The sequence below is a fragment of the Carettochelys insculpta genome, chromosome 19, assembly GCF_033958435.1.
Source record: "Carettochelys insculpta isolate YL-2023 chromosome 19, ASM3395843v1, whole genome shotgun sequence".
Classification (NCBI taxonomy): Eukaryota; Metazoa; Chordata; order Testudines; family Carettochelyidae; genus Carettochelys; species Carettochelys insculpta.
Genome location: NC_134155.1, coordinates 3,411,853 through 3,438,017, shown reverse-complemented (window position 1 = coordinate 3,438,017; position 26,165 = coordinate 3,411,853). Strand labels below are relative to the sequence as shown.

Sequence of the window (26,165 nt, the reverse complement as noted above, 5' to 3'; positions counted from 1 at the left end):
GACCCTGCTAGAGACAGGCCAGGCTCGGTGCCCGCCCCCGGCCCAGAGCAGAGTCGCAGCCAGGGGCTCCAGCGCCGTCTGACTGGCAAGATGGCCCAAGAGGGGGGCAAGGCCAGGGAACCCCCGGTCCATGCATGCAGCGCAGCCTGCCCCAGACAGGGTGTCGCATTCCAAGGGGGGTGGGGCTCTGGCACCCACCTGCAAGCTTGGCTCAAGTTGGGGGAGGACAGTTAGCCAGGGTCCAGCCCCAATCACCACAGGGAGGGGAACAGCCACCAGTGGGCCATGGCAGAGCAGGAAACCCCTTGGGCCAGAACAGCTGGGGGGCTGCAGGTCAGGAGTGAAGGCACCAGCAGAGGCCGGGGCACCAGGGCTGGGCCAACAGGGAGCTGTGGGTCGGGGTCTGCCAGCCTTCCGCTCCCAGATCAGCAGAGCCCCCTTCTAGGGCAGCCCAGCACGGAGCGGATCCGGCAAGAAGGGGCCGCCAGCCCCACCCCCACGCCTTGAGCGCTGCCCGAGACATGCCGTGCCGGCTTGCAGACAGCAGTTTCAGTTTGTGTGGCCACACAGACTTCCCCATTGTGCCGGGGAGGAGAGAAGTGACCCTGCCAGCCCTGGCGTTGTGCAACACAGGGTGGCAGGGCAGGGCCGGGACACTGGGGATGACGTAGGGACGCCTGGCTCCCCACGCAGACGCGCCCTGGCCCACAGACGTAGGAGTTAGCTGCACCCCAGCGTAGGGCTCCAGTCCCTGGGCACAGGGAGAGTTTGGCATTTGCAACTCTGCCCCCAGCAGCCAGGAGGGGGCAGCCCGACCCACACACACCCCAACCTCGGAGGGATGTTTCCTTCTTTGGCTCCACTTCCCCACCCGTTGCTCCACAGAGCTAATGCTGGACACGTCCCAGCTCTTATGAGGGATGCACCCCAGGGCAGGTGTCCGGCCAGTTTAACCTCACTATCCATAGGGGGCAGCAGAGCCCCCAGCCGCCCTCCTGCCTGCAGAGCCCCATGCTGGAGGGGAGCCCCCAGCTCTGCTCGTGGGGGCAGGCAGGGAGGGAGCCCGTAACACACTGGCAGAGGTCCGGCTCCTGCTCGGCTGCACTCACCAGCAGCAGCGCCTCCAGCTGGTTGATGTAGATCTCCTCGCTGGCCAGGAAGCCCGAGAGCACCAGCTTCCGCATCTCCAGCCCCTTCCCGGCATCCCGCTCGCCCTGCGGGACAACCAGGGCGTCAGGGCCTCGGCACTCCAGGCCTGCGCTGCTGGAAGGGGAACCCCTGGGACTCCCAGTCGGGGGCGCCGGGCTCGCAGCAGGCTGCTCTCAGCTCCCCGCCCTGCCCCGCCAGGGGAGGGAGGCCGGCACCACTGCCTGGCAGAGCCTGGTGCTGGGGAGCAGTGAGGGAAGCCCTGGGCAGAGCTGGCTTTGGGGCCCTATGCCCCCCAGCCGGCAGGCTCCCGGCTCCGTCGGGGTGGGGCTCGTGTGGTCTGACATGGGCCGTTCCCACACGGCAGGGCCTACAGCTGCCAAGCGTGTGGTGCTCACTGGGGGGTGGGGGATGGAGCTGGCTGCCAGCGCCTCCACCCTCCTCGGATCTCCCTGCTGGCAGCTGGCCACCCTCCCGGCTTCCGCAGCCCTGGGGGCCCAGACCCAGGGGTGCAGCAGCCCAGGAGACCGAGACGCCCACGGAGCTGCCGGCTCCTTACGCATTGCTGCAGCCCCCTGGCACCGGCAAGGGGCTGGAGAGATGCCCGGGGCGGGCCTAGGGCTGAGCAGGGCAAGCTGAGCAAGTGGGGGGAAGGGGTGCGCAAGCGGGATCCCCGCAGCAGCCCCCACCTGCACTCCACCCTCTCCCCAGGGCTCTGAGCCTGAGCAGCACCCCCAGCCCGGCTCCAAGGGGCATCTCCAGCTGCACCAGCCCCAGAGCGGAGGGCCCAGGGCCGCAGGGTCAGGCTGGGTGAGGGATCTCTCCCGGCCACGACGCATGTCCTCTGGAAACACCCATCAGCGCAGGCCGGGCGCTGGCCTCCACCCACCCAGCTCTAGGCACCTGCTGGAGCACCCAGGCGCTAACCCTGGTGTCCGGGCCGAGCGTGGGCAGGGCAGTGGGACCTGCCTGGCCTGGCCACAGTGCGACGAACGGCCGGGACAGAGCCGAGGCGGCTGTATCTCCGCCTGCCCCGTGCGCGGCGACGCTGCAGAACAGAGCCCAGCCCAGACCGAGACAGGCTCAGGGGTCGCTTGGGAGGGTTTGCAACCCTGGGCAGGAGCCAGCACATCCCCCAGCCCCTACCGGCTCCAGCCCCAGGCAACACCCCCCCCCCAGAGCTGCCTGGGTCCCCCCACAGCCACACTGGGCCAGAGACACCCCCCCCGCCTCCGAGTCAGTCCTGCTGGCTCCCCTCCCCCAGGCTCCCCTGCCTCGGCCCTCACCCCCCAGACAGCGGCCATGGAGCTGCCCCAACCCAGCACCAGCAGCTGCACTGACACTCAGACGCAGCTGGGACCACTGAAGCCCAGGGCAGGAAGCACTTGCCCGGCTCAGAGGGGTGCTGGGGCACAGGCCCCTGTCGTGGGGGAGCCAGTTCCCCTGCTCTGTGACAGGGGGCTGCCAGCCCCACGGCCCTGCTGCTGGGGGAGAGGCTCTGTTTGCCAATAGCCAGACATGCCTCCTCCCCCAGCAGCACCTTGCCTGGGGGCGGGACACAGGAAATCACCCTGCCCCCAGCGCCTCTCAGAGCCCGTCTCCCGGGGGCGAGCCCCACGGCTCCTGCCTGTGCCCAGCACCCTCGGCCCCTCCCCAGACAAGGGGGAAGGCAGCCGAGGCCGCCACCATTTCTTGTGGGTTTTCACCCACCCATTAGTAACAGGCTCTTCCTGCTACCCTGGGGCAGGTGCTACCAGCCAGCCTCACTGGCCAGGCCAGGCCAGGCGAGCACCCGCCGCACCTCTGGGCTCCGCCAGGCCCTGCCCCCTGGGACCCTGATGGAAGCCTGGTGAAGGCACTGCCTCCAAGAGGGGCCCCAGGGAGACCAGGCCGCCCGTCCGGCGTGGGGTGCGAGCACACCAAGGCCAGAGCGCGGGCTCCAAGGCGGGGAAGGGCCACAGGCCCCAGGGATCCGAGCTGAGGCAAGAGGTGGCTGCCCTGCTCCACAGACAGGTCCAGGGCAGCAGACAGCCCCTTGTGCCAGGACCCCAGCCCAGGGACCAGCGGCTCCGGCCCTGCTTTACCAAGGGCCTCAGCCGGCACTTGGGGACATGCCCAAGGCCGCACGGTGCATCTGTGGCAGAGCTGGGGCTCAGAGCAGGAGGCGGCCCAGCACCCTGCCCAGCGGTGGCAGGCCCTCTGCCACCACCCAACGCACCCCACTGGGGGGCTGGGCTCCCTGCAGGCAGGTCTGGGATCTGCCCACACCCCAGCAGCAGCCGCCCAACTGCTGCCCTCTGCCAGGCCAGAACAGGCACCAGCACCACCTTGACAGACCCGCCTCCAGCTCTGCCCAGCATGGGCACTGAAAGCTCCTCCCCTCATGGCAGTACCAGGGACACGCCACTGCCCCAGCCCAGCAAAGGCAGCAGCTCCCCAGCCTGGGACTTGCCATTAGGGCACCCGTGACCACCGCAGAGCTGCCCCAAGCCCCGGCGGGGCTGGCACTAACGGGGCCCTCGCCCCCTTCCCCCCAGGCTCACGCGCCCACCTTCTTGGAGGCCAGGAAGGGAGACCCCAGGCCTGGGCTGGTGGGGGTACCCGGCTCCGAATCCTCTTCATCCTCCAGGATCTTGTCCAGGTACCCTATGGCCTCCTCCTCCTCCTCCATGGCAGAGGCCAGAGGGCACGGGCTGCAGCTGCAGTCGGGCCTATGCCCGGGGGCCGGCCTGGCCCCATCCAGCCCCGGGAGCCAGGCACGGCCTGCCGCTGAGAGGAGCCATTACGGTGCAGGAGCCCCGCCTGCGCCAGCCAGGGCGGCCTGGCGAGGAGAGGGAAGGAGAGCGCGGCCCCGGCACCCCCAGCCTGCGCCTGCACGAGGCTGCGGAAACGCCAGGCCTGTCAACACAGGGGCCAGCCCAGCCCAGGCTGCTCCAGCGGGTTTAACCCCTTCCCGGCCCCGGCCCCTGCCGCCCGCCCGCCCGCCCACGCTGCTCCAGGCGGCCCAGCCGCTCCGCCCTGCCTGGGCTAGCAATGCACAGGAAATGAGCGCCGGGCCGTGGGAAGGGGGGGCCGCACGCAGGGCAGGGCCAGGCCGGGAGTTTGCACAGCACAGCGCTGGGGGAACCAGCTCCTCCACTGCCAGCTGCCACAGCAGCCCGGCCCGGAAGCAGGCTCGGAGGGCTCCACTGAGGCCTGGGCAGCAGCCACAGCCAGCCCCCAGCCGGCCCCCAGCCTCGCACGGCGCCGGGGCCAGGGCCTGGGCCTGGGCCTGGGCCGCCAGCCTCGCACGGCGCCGGGGCCAGGGCCTGGGCCTGGGCCTGGGCCGCCAGCCTCGCACGGCGCCGGGGCCAGGGCCTGGGCCCCCAGCCGGCCCCCAGCCTCGCACGGCGCCGGGGCCAGGGCCTGGGCCTGGGCCTGGGCCGCCAGCCTCGCACGGCGCCGGGGCCAGGGCCTGGGCCCCCAGCCGGCCGCCAGCCTCGCACGGCACCTGGGCCTGGGCCCCCAGCCGGCCGCCAGCCTCGCACGGCGCCGGGGCCCCCAGCCGGCCCCCAGCCTGGGCCTGGGCCTGGGCCGCCAGCCTCGCACGGCGCCGGGGCCCCCAGCCGGCCGCCAGCCTCGCACGGCGCCGGGGCCCCCAGCCGGCCGCCAGCCTCGCACGGCGCCGGGGCCCCCAGCCGGCCGCCAGCCTCGCACGGCGCCGGGGCCCCCAGCCGGCCGCCAGCCTCGCACGGCGCCGGGGCCTGGGCCTGGGCCTGGGCCTGGGCCCCCAGCCTCGCACGCCGCCGGGGCCTGGGCCCCCAGCCGGCCGCCAGCCTTGCACGGCGCCGGGGCCCCCAGCCAGCCCCCAGCCTCGCACGGCGCCGGGGCCCCCAGCCAGCCCCCAGCCTCGCACGGCGCCGGGGCCCCCAGCCAGCCCCCAGCCTCGCACGGCGCCGGGGCCCCCAGCCAGCCCCCAGCCTCGCACGGCGCCGGGGCCCCCAGCCAGCCCCCAGCCTCGCACGGCACCTGGGCCTGGGCTCCCAGCCGGCCGCCAGCCTCGCACAGCACCGGGGCCCGGGCCCCCCAGCCGGCCGCCAGCCTCGCACGGCACTGGGGCCCGGGCCCCCCAGCCGGCCGCCAGCCTCGCACGCCGCTGGGGCCCCCAGCCAGCCCCCAGCCTCGCACGGCACCTGGGCCGGGGCCCCCAGCCGGCCGCCAGCCTCGCACGGCGCCGGGGCCCCCAGCCGGCCCCCGGCCTGGGCCTGGGCCTGGGCCGCCAGCCTCACACGGCGCCGGGGCCCCCAGCCGGCCACCAGCCTCGCACGGCGCCGGGGCCCCCAGCCGGCCCCCCAGCCTCGCACGGCGCCGGGGCCTGGGCCACTGTGATGGAATGGGGGACGTGTGGGGGGGGGGGGGCTTACAGAGGGTGTAGGTCTCCTGCTGAGGGTAACCGTGACAACCAGGTAACACCTTTGTACTGGAGACAAAGGGGGAGGTGGAGCCGGAGGGGTTTGAATTGGAACTGGGAGTTGGAAGCAGTGAGTCTGGGCTGGGATAGAGAGAGACAAAGGAGGGGGCAAGGCCCTGGCTCTGGGGGGCCCCTTGGGGCCTCCTCTCCCCAGCATGGATCGGACTGGCTGTCTCGACTCCTCTGTACAATGCTGTGTCCTGCCAGCTAATAAACCCGCTGTTCTCCTGCTGAGTGAGAGTCACTCCTGCCTGCGGACGGGGTGCAGAGCTTGGGGGACCCCGAACCCCATCACAGCCACAGCCAGCCCCCAGCCTTGCACGGCCCCCAGCCTCGCACGACTCAGCACCGGGACTGGGGCCTGAGCCACGGCCGGCCCCCAGCCTCGCACTGTACGCACATGGGGCCTGGGCCACTGCCAGTCCTCAGCCTCACACAGCACCACACTGGGGCCCCGGCCACTGCCCAAAGAGAACCCCCACCCTGGAGCCCACAGCTCCATCCCACCAGCCTGCCCGGGGGGCTCCCTCCTCCCTGCTTCCCCTGGGCTCAACAGGAGCAGCCTCCCAGCTCCCCCGACCGGACACCCCCAGCTGGCCCGGGGCTCCCCACTGACCAGCAAGAGAGGCAGTTGCCTCCCAGCGCAGGGGGCAGGGGAGGAGGCTGTCAGTGTCTGGCAGCGGGCTGGGAGAGAGGAGGTCGCCCTGCAACTCCAGGGTAATGCAGCCAGGCAAATGCAGCCAAGATACGCCTGGCCAGCCCGGGACAGCTGTGCAAACCCAGCCTGGCAGAACAGGGCAGGGGAGAGAACCCCTGGGCTCTGTCCACCCAGCAGGGCGTTCACTCTGAACCCTACTGACGCAAATGGCAGGACCCCGCCCCGCTCTGCCGCCGGCTAAAGTGGAGGCAGCCAGGCACGGTGCAGCGGCAGAGCTCAGGCCAGCGAGCGAGGAGTGCGGTCGCTGAGGGCCGGAGCGCACCCAGCGCAGCAGCCGCCTGGGTCCCAAACCCCCTCGTGCTTCCACGGTGATCCCCCTCCCCAAACGGCCAGGGCCCACCCGGGCTGGGGCAGCGAGCGAGGGAGACAGCGGTGCAGGCACAGACTGGACAGAGGGGAGGGCACAGCGGGCGCAGCTGGCGGCTCCTGCAGCCCTGCAGACTGGCCGGGGCTGCAGCTGTGGGGAAGGAGCTTCACCTCTGTCCCCCGCACCCACAGCTGCAGAGAAAGGGAAGCTGAGGTCTAGGAGCTTTGCATGTGTGGCCCTATTGTCTTCCGCCCCCGCAGCCACAACAGCACCACCCGGCTCTTGCCTGGCCCTGCCCTCAGCTAGAGGCCGACAGGCCCCTGTGCAGAGCGCGGGGAGAGCCCGAGGCCAGGGCCCGGTTCTCACCCAGAACCGCAGGAGCCCAGCACGGCTCGCCCAGCAAGAGGAGGCTCTGCGGATGTGTCGGGGGCCAGCAGCAAGGCCCACCCACTGCCAGGCTCCAGCCCAGGGAATGCAGCAGCTGGCTTGGGACAGGGACTGGGGGGGCCATGCAGGCTCTCCGCCCCCCTCAGTTCAGGGCAGGCTCCTCAGTCCCAGCAGCAGGGGCCTGACACCCCCAGGGAAGCCGAGCGTGAGTCCGCTGCCTCCTGCTGGCAGATCCCAGGCGCGGCTGCTCAGCTGGCCCACCAGCACGCAGGCCTCAGAGGCAGCTGCAAAGGGGGTAAGCCGCGGTGTCCAAAGGGCACTCAGCTTAGCCTGGCCCCGGGCAGGGATAATGGGATTGCAGGCAGAGGCAGCAGGAGCCACAACGCCTCCCAATCCCACCAGCTGCCAGAGGCTCCCTGCCCAGGAGCTGAAGGGGGCAGACTGCTGCGTGCCCCCGTGCCAGGAGGCGCCCAGGAGCAGGCGTCCCACAGGCTGGGCTCCGAGGAGCCTTGGCAGCAGGGCAGTGGCTGCACCAGGCGGCACGCTCTCGCAGCCGGCCATGGGCTCGGGGCCATCCCTTGGCTCCAGGCACGGCGCGCTCCAGAGTGGCCATTCACCAAGGGCGAAGAGGGCAGCGTGGGGGCTGGGCAGCCCTGGGAGAGGGAACAACCTGAGGCTTTGTCCTGAGGCAGCCCGGCTCAGGAGCCAGGAGAACCACACCCAGCTCCAGCTGAGCGCTCGCCAGCTCCTGCACCCAGCCACACCCCAGCTCCACGGTGCCAGGGCAGCTGCCCACCCCACCAGGAGGGCCCAGAGCTGATCGCACGGTGCCAGGCGATCAGAGACAGTCCCGGCCCCGGCCTGCAGCAGTCACTGGCTGCACCAGAGCCCCTGGGGCATTCCCACCCCACCTCACCAGCCCCAGGCAACCCCACGGGCCCCCTGTGAGCTGGGGCTGTCGCCCTGCAGTGCACGGAAGGAGGCACCGTTCCCACAGACGGGAAGGCAGGACCGCGCCGGGGCCCCGCCAAGGGGCAGCCCCAGAGAGGGTCTGGGCCCAGCACGACGCCCCTTCTGGGGAGCAGGGGGAGTGGAGACACCCACGCTGCCGAGCTCCCAGACGTCACTGAACGCAGCCGCCGTCCCCACGCTGCTGCCACCTGGTGGGGAAATGGCATCAAACGCTGGGTGGGGGGGTGGGGCCTTTCCCTCCTGCGGGTGGGCAGCTGGGACTGGGCGTGTCGCCTGCCCAGGGGCTCCCCCTTGGTTAGAGCCACCACCCAGCCTGGCCCCTCACCCCACCGTGGGCTGGGAGCAAGTGACACCTTCATGTCCACTTTGCTTCTGGGGTGAGCCCCTAACCCCTCCAGCGCCCAGGGCCCAGCCTCCCCTGGCACTGCCTTGCCCTGAACTGGAGGCGGGACACAGGCCTCTCCGGCCCCACGCACCTCACAGGGCCGCCACGAGAAACACCGTCACCTGAGCCCAGCACGGCCTGCGGAACAAGCCCCACGCTCCAGGGGCCCCCGCCGCACGGTCAGGAAGGCTCTCTCTTCGCCCCCTGCACCAGCTGCAGACTCAGGCTGCCTCATGCTACAGCCTCAGGCATTTCCTTCCAAGCCACCCAGAGACCGGCTGCCAAGACACTGGGGCTGGTGCGTACCAATGTCCAGGCAGCCAGGAAACCAGGCTGCGCCATTTGTTGGCCAAGAGCTGTCAGAGCCCCAAGAAACAAACAGGAAGATACACGTCAAGCCCCCGCAAACGGCGGCGCTGCCCACAGCGTTCCCTGCCACCCCCCCACCGCAGAGTTCCCCCAGACAGAGAGAGGCATCAACACACCACTCCAAGCCGGGCTGCTGCCCCCCAAAGACTGAAAGCAAGCAGAAGCCTCCAGCCGGCCCAGTCCCACCCTCTGCCGCTAGATGGCACACGCAGCCCAGGAGAGGGGCGGCTGTGCCCAACCGGGGAGCTGCAGGATGCGGCAGAGCCGGGAAGGGAAACAGCATCCTGCCCTGCCAGCTCCATCCACAGTCCCAGATGCCCCTGGTCCTGCCCTGCCCCAGGCTCCCCTGCCAGGGTTTTTAATCACCAGTCTTAGCATCCCACTTCAGGGCTCACGAAAGTGGGTGATGCTCTGCAGCATGCCTGCCCTGCACCCCCAGCATGCCCAGCCAGCAGGCGTAACAGCCCCCCCCCAACTGTGCTTTCAAGTGCCTGAGCTCTGGGGCAGAGGGGCTCCCACTCCATGCCACCCCAAGCTGGCCCCAGGGGTACCCTGCACACTCCACAGCATTTCTCCCCAGAGCACTGAAATGCAGCTGGGGCTGGGTCGGGGAGCAGGAGCCAGGTGCTCAGTCCCGGGCATGGCCGGCAGGATGGCGGACCAGGGACCCTTGCACACTGCTCCACTCCCAGGCTGGGCCTGACTGCTGCCTGCCGTCAGCAAGGGGAGGGCTGCGTAGCTGCTGCCAGCCCTAGGAGCTCTGCGGCAGCTCCTCCCTCCGGGGATGGCACGCTCGAGCCGTCCTCGCCCGTCACCACGTCAAAGCACCCAGGAAAGGCTGGGGCCGGGGCGCCAGCAAACCGAAGCCAGCCACTCGCCGCGCCCTGAGCCACCAGCACCGCAGGCAGGCTGCAGCCGGTGCTGCTCACCCCTGAAGGGAAGTGGGGGACCAGCAAGAGGCAGCCAGGCAGCTCCCTCACCCCCACGCCTCTCACGCCGGACAGACCTGGGGCCAACAGGGAAAGGACCGGACAAGGAGATTGGGGGAGTTAGGGGCTAGGCTGCCCCCACGCCAGCGGAACTGGCTCCCACAGGACACAAGCAGCAGCAACACCAGAGCCCCAGCACCCGCGCCAGCCACTTACCCCAGCACCCAGCCCGTCGATGGGTGTGGGCGAGACGCCATCGCCACCCTCCTGGCTGCGGGCGCTGAGCTGCGGGGACATGGTGGGCGACTCGTCAATGTAGGGCATGGTCTCCGAGCCCTCCGGTGGCCCCTTGGGCTCCTCATTCCCCTCCGCGTCGTAGTCCTCCGCCCCGTAGTTGAAGTCTGCCAGGAGGAAGAGGAGAGGCCGGTGAGTGTCTGCCACCAGGGCGCCAAGGGAGGCGTAGCGCACCGGGCGCTGCCGGCCCCGCGCGGCCATGGCACCGCCCAGCGGAAGAGCCCAGGTGGGAGGGGGGGCTGGCCAGAGGCATGACACCCAGGGGCTAAGCCATCAGACATGGAGCCGCCCCCCAGCCCTGGTCCCCACGGGGGCAAAGCTGGCAGCTCAGAGCTCTCCCTCCCTGCTGCACCATCTTGCTTTTTATAGGGCTGGGGGCGGGGCTCCCAGTAGGTGAGGTCACTTCCCTAGCTCCTCCCCCTTGTTTTGACTCCAGCAGCCAATGGCAGCGCGGCACCCGGACAAGGTGGGAGCAGAGGCAGAGAATGATGTGCAATGGGAACAGCCCCGTTCCACCAGCCCCTGGCCTGCAGCTGGGCAGGGCCTTCTCCCCACTCTGCCGGGGCGGGGGCCTTGACCTCAGAGCCCCTCCCCAGCATGGGGGCCAGCGGCACGGGCTGATTTGCTGGCAAAGGTCCCACACCATGACTGTAGGGACGCTCGGCAGAGACCGTGCCGGGAGGGGGGGCGGGGTAAGCCAGGGTTGGAGGGGTCTTGGCACCCCCACCCCAGTGATTGAGGGCTCCCTGGTGCCCAGTGACACAGCCGCCTTGTGTTACAGACATACCTGGGGGGAGGAGAGAGCACATTCAGCTGCTCCCCACCCAGAGGAGTCCCTGGCAGCGTTAGCTCTTCAGCTGGCCTGTTAGCCCCTGAGAGGCAGTACCTGCTCCCTGGCACAGTGAGCCCTGCTAGCCTGGCCCCCCCCCAGGCGCCCTGACACGCTTGTAACAGCTCAGCACTACCCTGGAAGTGCAGACGCCCGGCTCTGTCTGCCGCAGGCCACAGCTCCCCGCGTGCCGGAAGGGGCAGCAGCAGGGGGCTGGTGGTCCGTGCAAGAGGAGGCCCCGCACGCTGAGGCACCAAGCAAAGGTGGGCCCAGGTGCCAAGACTCCTGGGTTCTCAGCCCAGCTCTGCTGCCAACCCACTGGGCAGCTCATGTAAGTCGCTACCCTGCCCCTCTGTGCCTCAGTTTCCCCTCTGGAAAGCGAGGGTGAATGTAGTGCTGGCGGCTGGGATGGCCATTGTTCCTGGAGCTCACTGGGTAAGTAGGGGGGAGCAGCTCTTCCCACCCCACCGACAGCAGCATTTGCTGGGACGGGGAGCCCTGGGCACCAGTGGCACCCCCCGACAGCCACGAACCAGCCCAGGGGGCGAGCAGTGCAGCCCAGCTCCAGCAAGGATGGAAAGGCTGGGGCAGGGTGTGGGGCTGCCAGCCCTGGAGGCAGCATGGAGGGGGCGTGTCGCTCCCCCGCCCCCATTCAGTCCCAGCCCCTCTTAGCCGCCAGCAAGGGAGCGCTGAGGGTCCCCACCTTGGGCTGGACGTGAAGGACCGGTCGCTCCTCCCCCCATCACAGCCATGCTACAGCCCGAGGGACGGGGCCAGGGAGGCCTAGGGGTTGGAACCACACTCAGCTCCAACGCCCCCAGGCTGCGGCGCTGGGAGGTGGGGAGCTGGTCTGTTACCAGGACAATGGCAACGGGCTCAGTGGCGGGAGGAGGCGCGTGCAGCAGCCCAGAGGAGGAACAGGGGGCAGGGGCTGGTGCCAAGCGGGTGGGACCCCCAGGGGCAGGGGCAGGGGCAGGCACTGGTGGAGATGAAGGCCCCAGCCAAGCAGCAGCGATGTGGCCTGCAGTAGCAGGGGCCCATCCCCCGGGGTGACCTCTCCTGGCATGCTGCTCTCCCTCTTCAGCCAGGGGGCTTTCCCACCTCGCCCCCTCCCCAGGCTGCCACAGGCTCGGGGGGGTGGGCTCCAAACACAGAACTCCGCCCCTGCCCTGCTCCCAGCCACGGGGGGTGGGGGCAGCACCCCTGCCATCACCTGCAGCACTCGGATCCCCTCGCCGCAGCAGCGGAGCAGACTTATTGCCCTTAGCACCCCCAACGGGCCGAGGTCTCCCAGCCAGGACTCTGCGCAGGACAGGCGTTGGGCACCAGACCGCCATGCAGGGCCAGCGGCCAAGGCCCTTCCCCATCACTCCCCACGGTAGCACCCCACCCCTCCAAGCTCGGAGCAGGCCCATCTTGGCATGGCCTCGACCCCCAGCTCACCCCGGCCCAGACCCCCGGCATGAGTCCCTCTCCCCAGGGTGGAACTTGGAGCCCAAGAGCTCAGCCCAGCCAGGGCCCCAGGCTGCCCCCCTGCCATCTGCACAGGGCTCCTGTGGGGAGCAGAGCCAGCTGTGGCTGGGGAGAAGCACGTGCCAAGGGGACACAGCTCGAGAACTGGTCCTGCAGGTCTGCCAGCCCAGGGGTTAAAGGCCGTTCGTGGCTCCTCACCCTGGGGGAGGCAGCGCCAGGCCAAACCAGACCCCCAAGCCCCCGGTAAAGGAACACCTGCTGTTACCACGGTCACCCCAGCGGGCCAGGGCTCCCTGCTGCAATGACGGGGCCCCCAGCCCTGTACCTGGCACACTGACAGAGAAGAGACCTCCCCCAGCTCACACAAAGTCCTGGCAGGGACCGAAAGCAGAGCCCCACCCTGCACTGTCTGCGCCCAGCCCAGAGCCCCATGCAAAGCCAGGCAGGAGCAGAGAGCCCCCTGCCCCACACCCTGCCCACAGCCGCGGGGAAGCCAGGAAGGAGCAGAGCCCCCTGCCCCACATTCTGCACACAGCCTGCCCACAGGCCCAGGGAAGCCAGGCAGGAGCAGAGTCACCTGCCCCACACCCTGCATGCAGCCTGCCCACAGCCCCTAGGGAAAACAGGCAGGAGCAGAGCCCCCTGCCCCACACCCTGCACGCAGTCCCCGGGGGAAGCCAGGCAGCAGCAGAGCCCCCTGCCCCACACCCTGCACACAGCCTTCCCACAGCCCCTGGGGAAGCCAGCGCACTCAAGCCTCCCAGCCTGTGCTTTGCTGCCGTTAATATTTCATTGCCATTTAATATTTCAAGTTGATAAATCTTTAAATCAAAGAGGATTTCAAAGCCCTCCCAAGCCAGCCCCTGTGAACACACGCCAGGGCAGGAAGGGGGTCAGGAACAAGGCTAGCCTGGGGGTCGTGTCCTGGATGCCAAGCGGCAGGGCACACGGCACGGCACAGAGCCAAGTGTAAGCGGCCTCGTCTCCCCTGAGCAGGGACCCCACCGTGCAGACGCTGTTCTCTCTGGCAGGGCCTGGCTCCAGCGGCCCTGTGCACGCGGGTGTGCCGAGGCGGGTGCGTATGCAGGCACAGCCCTGCTGCCCAGGGTCCCCTTCCTTAGCACGTGCCAGCTGGGAACTCACCCCGCCTAGGCGCTGAAGGGCAGCACGGCAGCAGGCTGTCGAGGGAGCAGCCAGGACACCCAGCGGAGCGCACGCTCCTGGGTCTCCCTCAGCAGCAGCGGGGTTCCCTCCGCCACACCCACATGCCGGCTGCCCGGCTGCCAGGCACCGCGCTGAGCGCCTGGAGAGCCCCCGGGCTGCGGAGTGGGAGAGGCACTGAGGGCACCTCTCTCCTGACCTGGGCACGCTCGCAGCGCACACACATTGCACACGGGTCACGCGCACAGCACGGAGCCCCCAGAACACCACGAGCCATTGGGAGCCCCGCTCTGCTACTGGGGCTGGGCAGCAGGTGCCGGCCATGTGCAAAACGCTCCAGCGGCGGGCGCTGCTGCCCCCCACAAGAAGGGACCAGGGCCGGGGGCGCTGCTCTCACATTAGGGGTTCTTTCACTTCTGCTTGGGTTACGGGGTCTGGGTGAATTTTAATGCAAAAGCCCAGAGCAGTGGGGGAGGTGGGGGGAACATATCCTGCACAGCTCTGCCCCTCCTGCCAGGCCACGGACCCCCTCGCACAGGCCTGCCAGTGCCCCTTAGCCCCGACCCACAGCCCCTGCCAGCCCGGCCCTGGGCTCCCTCGCACAGCCCTGCCAGTGCCCCTCAGCCCCGACCCACAGCCCCTGCCAGCCCGGCCCTGGGCCCCCCTCACACAGCCCTGCCAGTGCCCCTCAGCCCCGACCCACAGACCCTGCCAGCCCGGCCCTGGGCCCCCCTCACACAGCCCTGCCAGTGCCCCTCAGCCCCGACCCACAGCCCCTGCCAGCCCGGCCCTGGGCTCCCTCGCACAGCCCTGCCAGTGCCCCTCAGCCCCGACCCACAGCCGCTCCTGCCAGCCCGGCCCTGGGCTCCCTCGCACAGCCCTGCCAGTGCCCCTCAGCCCCGACCCACAGCCCCTGCCAGCCCAGCCCTGGGCCCCCTCGCACAGCCCTGCCAGTGCCCCTCAGCCCCGACCCACAACCCCTGCCAGCCCGGCCCTGGGCCCCCCTCACACAGCCCTGCCAGTGTCCCTCAGCCCCGACCCACAGCCCCTGCCAGCCCGGCCCTGGGCCCCCCTCACACAGCCCTACCAGTGCCCCTCAGCCCCAACCCACAGACCCTGCCAGCCCGGCCCTGGGCCCCCCTCACACAGCCCTGCCAGTGCCCCTCAGCCCCGACCCACAGCCGCTCCTGCCAGGCCATGGACCCCATTGCACAGCCCTGCCAGTGCCCCTCAGCCCCGATACACAGCCCCTGCCAGTCCGGCCCTGGGCCCCCCTCAGCCCCGACCCACAGCCCCTGCCAGCCCGGCCCTGGGCCTCCCTCGTACAGCCCTGCCAGTGCCCCTCAGCCCCGACCCACAGCCCCTGCCAGCCCAGCCCTGGGCCCCCCTCGCACAGCCCTGCCAGTGCCCCTCAGCCCCGACCCACAGCCCCTGCCAGCCCAGCCCTGGGCCCCCCTCGCACAGCCCTGCCAGTGCCCCTCAGCCCCGACCCACAGCCCCTGCCAGCCCAGCCCAGCCCTGGGCCCCCCTCAGCCCCGACCCACAGCCCCTGCCAGCCCGGCCCTGAGCCCCCCTCGCACGGCCCTGCCGGTGCCCCTCAATCCAGGACCTTCCCCACACTTCCTGCCCCCCTGCAGCTCCCCCGCCCGGCCAGGTCCCCTGTGCTGCTCGGTCAGACCACGCCAGCCCTGGCCCTGGACCCAGGACAGCCTGCAGCTCCCCCCGGCCCCAGCGCCAGCCCTGCCGTGGCCGTGGCCCCGGCCCCCTCTCCCGCCCCCACAGGCCCAGGCACTGCGCCTGCCTTGCCCGCGGCGGGAGGCCCGTGCCATCGCCATGGCAACAGGCTCCTGCACCATCCTGCCGGCTGCCAGCTCAGCCTCCCACGGGCGCTGGGGTGGGGGAAGGGGCCTCGGGCTCTGCCCGGCTCTGTCCCACGGGCCGGAGTCCTGGGGGGCTGCGGCCGTGGGGCAGCGCCTCCAGCATCCGCCCCTGCCTGGCGCAGGGCGGCCCCGGCTTGCCGCCAGCACCACAGCAGGGCCTGGCACTCCCCAGGGCTGCTCTGCCCCTAGAGCCCCAGCGTGGCAATGGGCTGCGGGGCTCATGGCTCAACCACCCAGCTCTCCCCACGCCCCGGCCCCCCCAGCCCAGCTGCTTCTTCCCTGGTGCCACTGGGCAGGGAAGAGACCCCCTGCCTGGCAGCAGCCACGCCTGGCCGTGGCCAAGCTCGAGGGAGGGCAGGGACCCTATGCACCGCCCCACACCGCAAGACACGGCCCGGCCTGGCCTTCCCCCCCACAGCCACCCTGATGTCCCGCAGCAGGCGCTCAGCCAGGGAGGCAGAGTCCCCACTGGCAGGACCAGGCGAGCCAAGGGTTGGGCATTTTGTACCCAGGGCCCGGGTGGAAGGGGAGAGCAGGGGGCAATGCCGGGCACACCCAAGGCAGGTGAGGGGCCAGCTGGTGGCAGCAGGCTGTTATCCTGGGACTGGGGGGGACCCGCAGAGCTGTGTGAGGGGACGGGCCCAGGGCAGGATGGAAACGCCGCAGAGCCGGGTGGCAGGGACCCACTGCTCCCCCAGGGCCTACCAGTGTTCCCTGCACGCTTGGGCAGCCGCTCAGGGGAGATTTGCAGAGTGCCCACAGTTCCTGGCAGTGGGGCGCATTCGCACACGCTCAGTGGACAAAACTTTCCCCTCCGCATGGTGTGATGGGGTTCGGGGTCCCCCTGCACTGCACCCCGTCCGCTGGCAGGAGAGACTCTCACTCAGCAGGTACAACAGGAGGTTTATTAGGCAACAGACGTCCAGTTTGTCACAGAAGCGTCAGTACAGCAGTTAGAGACAATCATTCCAACCCGTCCTGGGGAGAAGACCCCGAGGGGGGCCCCTCTGGGGTGTAGCTTTCCCCCTCCTCAGGCTGGCTGCCTTCCAGCTCCTCTCCCCCTAGCCGCTAACTGCCGCGCCCCATTCAAAAACCAGCTCGGCTCCTCCTTCCTCTTTGTTCAGGGCTGAAGTGTTACCTGCCAGCCTAGGTTGTAGCCCCAGGTCATCCTTAGCCACTGGGAGCTGCTCTGCTTGTCTCTCACATCCAGCCTGAGTCTCACACAGGCACTCCCCCCACTACATCACACATGGATGGAAACAGCCTGCAACAGACAGAAAATCCCACCTGCCCCTTTCAGCAGCTCACCGCTTGGGAGCTGCCCCAAGGAGCCACCCCCAGCACAAAGCTCCTGCAGCAGCTGCTGCCCCAGGGGGCTGACGTTTGCCGCAGGAAGGGCACTCTCACAGCCCGTCGGCCTCACGCAGACCTGCCCAGAGCAGCTTGTCGTGGGGCGTGGGGGCCCCGGCCCTGCCCCCCGCCCCCAGGCAGAGGTGACTTGCACCCAGCAGGGAGAACAGGAGGTTACCAGGCGACAGGGACACAGCGCAGAACAGACGGGTCAGCACAGGGACCAGCAGCCGTCAGCACCATCCATCCTGGGGAGAGGGGCCCAGAGGGGTCCCCGAGCCGGGCCCTGGTCCCCTCCCTCCCTCTCCAGCCAGCCCAGACTGCCCCACTCCCAGCCCAGTTCCAACTCCCACCAGCCAGGCCCCTCCTTCTGCCTGTGTCCTGTTTCCCAGTTAGGGGAGGAAGGGATCACCTGGTTGTTTAGGTTACAAAGGGCAAAGGAGGCCGACTGCCTACCTGTGAGAAACCACCGTGCTGAACCCCTCCCCCTGCACTAGGCACTGATGCTGTGCTAGGGAAACTGAGGCGCACCCTGCTGTGACTGCAGGACACTAGGGCTACGTCTACACGTGCAGCCAACATCGAAATAGACATAGTCTATTTCGATGAATAACGTCTACACGTCCTCCAGGGCCAGCAACGTCGATGTTCAACTTCGACGTTGCTCAGCCCAACATCGAAATAAGCGCAGCGAGGGAACGTCTACACGTCAAAGTAGCACACATCGAAATAGGGATGCCAGGCACAGCTGCAGACAGGGTCACAGGGCGGACTCAACAGCCAGCCGCTCCCTTAAAGGGCCCCTCCCAGACACAGTTGCACTAAACAACACAAGATACACAGAGCTGACAACTGGTTGCAGACCGTGCCTGCAGCATAGATCCCCAGCTGCCGCAGCAGCAGCCAGAAGCCCTGGGCTAAGGGCTGCTGCACACGGTGACCATAGAGCCCCGCAGGGGCTGGAGAGAGAGCATCTCTCAACCCCCCAGCTGATGGACGCCATGGAGGACCCTGCAATTTCGACGTTGCGGGACGCGGATCGTCTACACGGTCCCTACTTCGACGTTGAACGTCGAAGTAGGGCGCTATTCCTATCTCCTCATGAGGTTAGCGACTTCGACGTCTCGCCGCCTAACGTCGAAGTTAACTTCGAAATGGCGCCCGATGCGTGTAGACGCGACGGGCGCTATTTCGAAGTTGGTGCCGCTACTTCGAAGTAGCGTGCACGTGTAGACGCAGCTTAGGAAACACAAGCAACCTAAGCAGGGGAATAAAATCCTCACACCCCACTTCATCACCCAGCTTCCAGGGGCCAGACTGGCCTTGGAGATCCCCTGCCCCAAGGCACCCTGCTCCTGGGGCTCTGAGTCCTGGGCCCCCAGCTTTCACCTGCTCTCAAGTGCCAATCCCACCAGCTCAGCTCACACACACCCCTGCGTGCCAGGGCTCCAAGCCAGCAGGAGCCTGGGCAGAGGAGGTCCTTGCCCACCCTGGTAGTAGGATGACACCCAGCTCTTGGGCCCATGGGGCGGGGGCGGTAGGTCGCACGCATGCCAGGCCAGGCAAGAGGCCCCGGAGAGTCAGGGCCCCACAGACGAGCTCGCGCAATCCTTGAGGGTGCCCCCCGCCCACAGCGCCACACCCCTGCTCTGATGCCTGCCGGCCCTTCCCATCCCACGCCCTTCCCCGCTGCGCCTCACGGCCCTGCCTGCAAACCAGCTTCCCCCTTCCTTGTGAGGCCCCCACCCAGAGCGCAGCAGTCAGGGAGGGCTGGCTCATGGGGCGCACCGGGCTCCGCAGCACAGGCTGACCCCAGCCCTGCTGTACCAGGGAGAGAGGGAGTTCATGGTCACATCCCCTCCCCACAGCCTGGCGCTGGGCCACCTCCAGCCACGGGGCTGGGAACAAGAGGACTCCAGAGCCACTCGGCTGCTTTTGTCAGAGGCTGGGACACACTGGACCAGCAAAGGTAAGTGCTGGATGAGCCCCTCTGAGCTCTGCTGCCACCAGTGCCCCTCACCACTGACCCACAGCCCCCTCCTGGCTCCCCCATACAGCCCTGCCGGTGACCCTCACCAATGACCCACAGCCCCCTCCTGGCTCCCCCACACAGCCCTGCCGGTGCCCCAAAACACTCGCCCACAGCCCCCTCCTGCCTCCCCCACACAGCCCTGCCGGTGACCCTCACCAATGACCCACAGCCCCCTCCTGGCTCCCCCACACAGCCCTGCCGGTGCCCCAAAACACTCGCCCACAGCCCCCTCCTGCCTCCCCCACACAGCCCTGCCGGTGCCCCTCACCACTGACCCACAGCCCCCTCCTGCCTCCCCCACACAGCCCTGCCGGTGCCCCTCAGCACCCACCCACAGCCCCCTCCTGGCTCCCCCACACAGCCCTGCCGGTGCCCCTCAGCACCCACCCGCAGCCCCCTCCTGCCTCCCCCACACAGTCCTGCCGGTGCCCCTCACCACTGACCCACAGCCCCCTCCTGCCTCCCCCACACAGCCCTGCCGGTGACCCTCACCACTGACCCGCAGCCCCCTCCTGCCTCCCCCACACAGCCCTGCCGGTGCCCCAAAACACTCGCCCACAGCCCCCTCCTGGCTCCCCACACAGCCCTGCCAGTTCCCCTCAGCACCCACCCGCAGCCCCCTCCTGGCTCCCCCACACAGCCCTGCCAGTGGCCCTCAGCACCCACCCGCAGCCCCCTCCTGGCTCCCCCACAGCCCAGCCGGTGCCCCTCAGCACCCACCCGCAGCCCCCTCCTGGCTCCCCCTGTGATGGGGTTCTGGGGTCCCCCAAGCTCTGCACCCCGGCCGTAGGCAGGAGAGTCTCTCACTTAGCAGGAGAACAGCGGGTTTATTAGCCGACAGGACACAGCATCGTACAGAGGAGTCAGTGCAGCAGGCAGAGACAGCCAGTCCAATCCATGTTGGGGAGAGGAGGCCCCGAGGGGCCCCCAGAGCTGGGGCCTTGCCCCCTCCTTTGTCTTTCTCTCCCTCAGCCCAGACTAACTGCTTCCAACTCCCAGTTCCAATTCAAACCCCTCGGGCTCCACCTCCTCCTTTGTCTGCAGTACAAAGGTGTTACCTGGTTGTCAAGGTTACCCTCAGCAGGAGCCCCACACCCTCTGTGAGCCACTCACACACACACAGGTATCCCCCACTTCATCACATCTCTCCCCCCTTCCAGACCGAACTGAGCGGGGTCACTCAACTGGTGACCTGGGGAAGTTCGGGGCTCTCCCCTTGTGACAGGGCATTGGCTGTACCCTCTGTTCTCCCCTCGATGTGCACCACCTCCACATCATAGTCCTGCTGGGGGAGGCTCCAAGTCAGGAGCTTGGTCTTGGCCCTTTTCATGTGATGCAGCCGGGCAAGTTCCTTTAGTTCCCTTGGGTTGGTTGGTCTCGCTGCAGCACCAACAGATCGAACAGGTCTTTTGTGGTCTGGGTCCTGCCCCATCTGACCACCAGTTCATACAGCTGCTCCAGCTAATGTCTGGAATTCAGTTACAGTCCAGTAACGGAAGGTACAAATGCTTCCATCCTTGGCATTTAGCCAGACCACCACAATGGCTGTGTGCCTTAGTTTCCCCTTCCATGCCACACAATAGGTTTGGAATGTTCCTTCTTATGTCAGAGGTTGCAAGACTAGTTACAGGGAACAATGGTGACATTTCAGAGTTACAGACTTCTTTAGCATACAATTTATGCTTCTACATTAATGTCGTCATGTTATATGGCTCTTTTTAAACATTTAGTGCATGGTACAATTCTACAGCTTTTGGTAGCAGCACCCCTTGGTTACAGCAGTCAGCGTGAGTAACAGAACAAACCCATTGCAACTGTACATTTACGTTGCTCTTTGGTAGACCACAACTTTTGTGCAACCTCCTTGAGAATCTGGTATTTTGGGGATAAATGGCTGAGGCCTTTCTTAGCACCATCAAGTTCTAATCTCTCTTGCCCCCTGGGGTGGAAATTTGATCTCTCTGGCTGTGCCCTCTCTTCTAACAAGAGCTGGGCCATTGATGATCTCAGGGAGATGGCCCCCCCCACCAGTCTGGAAATTTGCAAACCAAACTGCTTTCTGAGAGTTGTTTTGTGAGTCCCAGACGCAGAATCCACATGAAGGAATCCCTGTTTATCCCTTACTGGCCCACCAGGCCCAAAGCTCCTTTGTTTTTCCACCTCCAACTACTGCCTCCCCATGGAATCAGAAGTGGAGTCCAGTATAAGAATATAAGTGTTTCCACCATCTGGAGATGGGGAATTGCTGGCCCTCTCCTGCATCCTACAGAGACTGACTGTGCAGCTGTTTTATTTGGTTCTCGCAGGGCTGCTCACATTCCCTGATAGTTTTTACTTTACTTGCACCAACTTCCAATTCCTGAGAAACTTTCACACTGCCTGCTTTGGACCCTTCCAGAGCACAGCCAGTGGTTTCACACTCAGGCAGGTCCTGGCCATCAGGAGCTGAAACAAACTTCTCCCCAGGCAAAGGGTTGCTCTGGTGCTTACAGACAAGCACCTTTCCTGTTCATTCTCCTCCACCTCACTCCCATTTTCTGCAGTCCCCACAGACGGGTCAGGAAAAGTTTCAGGGAAATTCTCTTCCTTAAGAGCTTCCCCAAACAATAACTTACCCCTGTCTGGCTCCACAGGGGCACTGCTCCCTTGAGCCACAACCAGCTCCTGGGTTTCACCTAAACCCAGGATCACTTCTGGCCCATTAGGCAGATTCCCACGTAATCCCCCTTTAGGCAGACAGCCAGTACCACCGGACAGAAGGTTAAGGGTCCCTTTCCTCCCTTCTGCTACCAGCTCCTTTATCTTCATCAGTTAGCGTAACTCCATTGCCTGTCTGTTCTTGTGTCCTGGCGAGAGGATGACTCTGGTAGGACAGAGTCCTCTCACCCCCTCCCAGTAACACCTCAGCATCAGGCAAAGAACAAGTACCAGAATCGTCTGGTCTCTGGGATTCCCTGATGATACTAACTGGATTAGACCACGTTAAAGCATCATCCCCCCTGAGAGACACAGAGGCAGGCCCACTTCCCATCTGGGCTTCAGCTGCCCTCAGATCCAGCTCTGGGATCTTGGCTCCATCTTGAGCCCCCACAGGCTCAGGCAAAGGATTCACTTCCCCAGAAGCAGAAGCACTTTTTCTTGCACCAAGGACCAGTGTCCTTAGCAGGGATACCACTGCCCATCCCAGAGCCATTCCCTCTGCTCCAGCCCCCATGGTTGGATTCAGAGACACACCTGGAATGCTCTTTTCTGGTGGATCCTTTTCCAGCCACCCTAGGCTGAGGAATCCTCCTCAGACAATGGGCTAGTTTCCTCATTGGCACCTTTTCCAAACGCAGGCTCTGCTCTCTCCCCAGGCTGCTGCTGCTGTTCAACACAGACAGGCAATGGGAGACACTCTCTCCTTTGTCCCAGCCCCCCGGCTGGTCTCCACACACACACAGAAGGTGAAGCAGCTTCTCTCACAGACAACTTGCCATTCCCAGTGGATCAGCTGCTTTCCTGCACAGACACACAGGCACCTTCCTTGGCCCAGGCCTGGAAAACCCTTCGCAGGTCTGTCTTGGCCACTAGTAGATGATGGGTTGGAATCGCTCCTTCCCTCCTTGAGCTGCGGCAGGCCACTCGGTTCAGAGCTCCATGCAGTCCAGGGTTCCCTGCCCCGATCCGGGCTCACCTCTGCAGGATTTTCCCCAGCCCTCAGCTCCGCCACTGCACATCCACGCTGCCTTGTCCAGCTTCTTTAATCTCGATTCGGTTTCCAGGTGCTGCCACTTCACAGCGGAGTTGCTCAGCGTGGTTGCAGGCTCTCAGGCTGATGCCCTCTGCACCCCACGATTCCTGGAAGAATCCCTTCAGTGTGCCAGGCTTCTTGCGGGTCACAAGCTGCCCGGGGTTAGGCTGTAGGCCCCTCCGCCCTCTGGGACCGACTCCAACAGACTCCCAGTGGAACCCCTTCTTCAGTGCGACACCCGCTCTCAGGGACCATGAGCACACTGTCTTGGGAAGAACTCATTCAGCGTCAGCCTCCTCAGGGGTCACTTGTTCCTGGGGGTTGGGCTCTCGGCCCCTCCACCTTCTGGGACCGACTCCAACAGATTCCCAGAAGTAACCCCTCCTCGGGTGTGACACCCCCTCTCGAGGACCACGACCGCAGTTGCTTGGGTTTGGCCGCAGGCCCCTCCGCCTTGGGGAACTGCACCTCACTGCCCTTCAGCACACCTGGGTCTCGCAGGCCCCACTTCTTCCGGGGCCCCGGTCACTTACTGCTGGATGCTCCATCCTCGGGGTGCAGAACATCCCACTTCTGACACCAGTGTGATGGGGTTCTGGGGTCCCCCAAGCTCTGCACCCCGGCCGTAGGCAGGAGAGTCTCTCACTTAGCAGGAGAACAGCGGGTTTATTAGCCGACAGGACACAGCATCGTACAGAGGAGTCAGTGCAGCAGGCAGAGACAGCCAGTCCAATCCATGTTGGGGAGAGGAGGCCCCGAGGGGCCCCCAGAGCTGGGGCCTTGCCCCCTCCTTTGTCTTTCTCTCCCTCAGCCCAGACTAACTGCTTCCAACTCCCAGTTCCAATTCAAACCCCTCAGGCTCCACCTCCTCCTTTGTCTGCAGTACAAAGGTGTTACCTGGTTGTCAAGGTTACCCTCAGCAGGAGCCCCACACCCTCTGTGAGCCACTCACACACACACAGGTATCCCCCACTTCATCACATCCCCACACAGCCCTGCCGGTGTCCCAAAACACTCGCCCACAGCCCCCTCCTGGCTCCCCACACAGCCCTGCCGGTGCCCCTCAGCACCCACCCGCAGCCCCCTCCTGGCTCCCCCACACAGCCCTGCCCGTGCCCCTCAGCACCCACCCGCAGCCCCCTCCTGGCTCCCCCACAGCCCTGCCAGTGCCCCTCAGCACCCACCCGCAGCCCCCTCCTGGCTCCCCCACACAGCCCTGCTGGTGCCCCTCAGCACCCACCCACAGCCCCCTCCTGGCTCCCCCACAGCCCAGCCGGTGACCCTCAGCACCCACCCGCAGCCCCCTCCTGGCTCCCCCACACAGCCCTGCTGGTGCCCCTCAGCACCCACCCGCAGCCCCCTCCTGGCTCCCCCACAGCCCTGCCGGTGCCTCTCCACGTGGACAGCAGCCCCCTCCTGGCTCCCCCACAGCCCTGCCGGTGCCCCTCAGCACCCACCCGCAGCCCCCTCCTGGCTCCCCACACAGCCCCGCCGGTGCCCCTCAGCACCCACCCGCAGCCCCCTCCTGGCTCCCCCACAGCCCTGCCGGTGCCTCTCCACGTGGACAGCAGCCCCCTCCTGGCTCCCCACACAGCCCCGCCGGTGCCCCTCAGCACCCACCCGCAGCCCCCTCCTGGCTCCCCACACAGCCCTGCCGGTGCCCCTCAGCACCCACCCGCAGCCCCCTCCTGGCTCCCCCACACAGCCCCGCCGGTGCCTCTCCATGTGGACAGCAGCCCCCTCCTGGCTCCCCACACAGCCCTGCCGGTGCCCCTCAGCACCCACCCGCAGCCCCCTCCTGGCTCCCCACACAGCCCCGCCGGTGCCTCTCCATGTGGACAGCAGCCCCCTGCTATTTTAGCCTCAGGCTCTTCCCAAGCTGCACCTCCTTATCCGTCATAATGGCCTGTGTTTGAACGGGGCATTTTGCAGTGTCTGTGCCACACATGCCCACCACAGCTACCATCCTCCCCACCACGGCCGCCAGGCGAGACGCTTCTGGGCATTCCTGGCCCAGCTCGAGCACCCCTCCATGCAGGACCCAGGGATCTCCCTCGCCAGCCCCCAGGGCACACTCTGCTCATCATCCCACTCCACCAAGCACCTCCACAACTGCAGCTGCCCTCCCCAGCCAGGGGACGGTGGGCGGCTGATGCTCAGCAGGGCACAGGCCTGGCCACGTCTGTACAGTTACGTCCTTCCCGCTGCACCCCGCACAGGGACTGGCTCTGATGAGAGCATCTCGCAGCCTGGCTCGGGCGAGGGGAGACCCCGGCCAGCCCCAGGGCTTAGGCAGGAGGTGTCCAGTGTTCCCTCTGGCCCTCTCCCACTGAGGAGCAACCGCCCCATCCACTCCACGGTGGGGGAGGCTCCATGCTCCCCACGCCCAGGGACAGCACAAGGACCCCTTGGCTCCCCCAGGGCCGAGCCAAGGCAGCTCAGGGCAGGAGGGAGCCCAGTAAGGCAGGAGTGCGGCCAGCCGGAAGTGTCCTGGTGTGATGGAGTGGGGGGAGTGCATGTGTGAGTCAGGCTGGATGTCTGAGGCAAGCAGCAGCTCCCAGTGGCTAAGGATGACCCTGGGGCTACAACTGGCAGGTAACACCTCTGCCTGAACAAAGAGCAGGGAGGAGCTGAGCGGGGTTTTGAATCGGGGCGGCAGTTAGAGGCTAGGAAAAGGGAGAGCTGGAAGGCAGCCAGCCTGAGGAGGGGGAAAGCTACACCCCAGAGGGGCACCCCTGGGGGTCTTCTCCCCAGGACAGGTTGGAAGGACTGTCTCTGGCTGCTGTACTGTCGCTTCTGTGAGAAACTGGGCTTCTGTTGCCTAATAAACCTTCTGTTGTACCTGCTGAGTGAGAGTCACTCCTGCCAGCGGACGGGGTGCAGTGCAGGGGGACCCCTGAACCCCATCACACTGGTGTCAGAAGTGGGATGCACTGCACCCACGGATGAGCTCCCAGCAGTGGCTGACTGAGCACAAGAGAAGGAAGGAGTCTCACAAGAGCCAGAGGGGGAACAGAGCCATTCCTGCAGCTGCTGCTGGTGAGTGGATACCCCAGGAGATAGCGGGGAGATGGATTATACCCGACTCCTGAAGGCAGAGCTAGCGGGGCTGTGCAGAGAGAGGGGCCTGACCGTGGGGAAGGCGACCAAGGCCCAGCTGATTGCCCAGCTGGAAGAGAATGACCGATCTGGGGGGGCAGAGCCTGTCCCTGCAGAAAGTGGCCGGTCAGCCTCGGGAAGCGTTTCCGATTCTCCGACAGGAGCAGGGGCTCGACGCCGTCAGACAGACGCGGTGCCCGCCAGGTCGCGCTCAGCTAGCGGTGGTCCATCCCGGGCAGAGTCCCCCGCCGCACAGCTGCGACGGCTGGAGCTCGAGGTGAAATTAAAGGAACCGGAAGCCCAGGAACGGCAGAGGGAACACGAGCGCCAGGAACGGGAAAGAGAGCGTGAGCACGAGCGCCAGCTACAAGAGAGACAGCGGGAGGAGAGAGAGCGAGAGCGAGAGCGGGAGGAGAGAGAGCGAGAGTGGGAGCATGAGCGAACCATGGCAGAGGCGAGACGCCAAGAGGCCCCAGCTGCGGTAAGCGGGGAGAGGGCCAGACGGATCGGGGTGGCCAGTCACTTGGAGACGCGTGTGCTGGCCCAGTGTCAGGACCCAGGGGACATGGACGAGTTCCTTACCGCCTTTGAGCGAGCCTGTGAGTTGCATGAGGTTCCCCCAGATGAGTGGCTCCGGCACCTCACCCCCTT

General features: G+C 67.0%; 1 protein-coding gene across 7 annotated transcripts in view; it reads right to left on the bottom strand.

Annotated features, from left to right (window-relative positions):
- ABR (ABR activator of RhoGEF and GTPase) overlaps positions 1-26,165 on the bottom strand; it is a 96,749-nt gene that overhangs the window by 33,410 nt on the left and 37,174 nt on the right. For 3 of the 7 annotated variants that reach the window (XM_075013426.1, XM_075013425.1, XM_075013427.1), the window contains exons 2-3: positions 9,880-10,064; positions 1,110-1,214 (exon numbers count right to left, since the gene is read on the bottom strand). In XM_075013426.1, the coding sequence (XP_074869527.1) occupies positions 1,110-1,214; positions 9,880-10,064 (290 nt within the window). Of the gene's footprint in view, positions 1-1,109; positions 1,215-3,697; positions 4,107-9,879; positions 10,290-26,165 lie in introns of those variants that run through there. The other 4 variants (XM_075013430.1, XM_075013429.1, XM_075013428.1 and 1 more) reach the window with 4 other exon arrangements.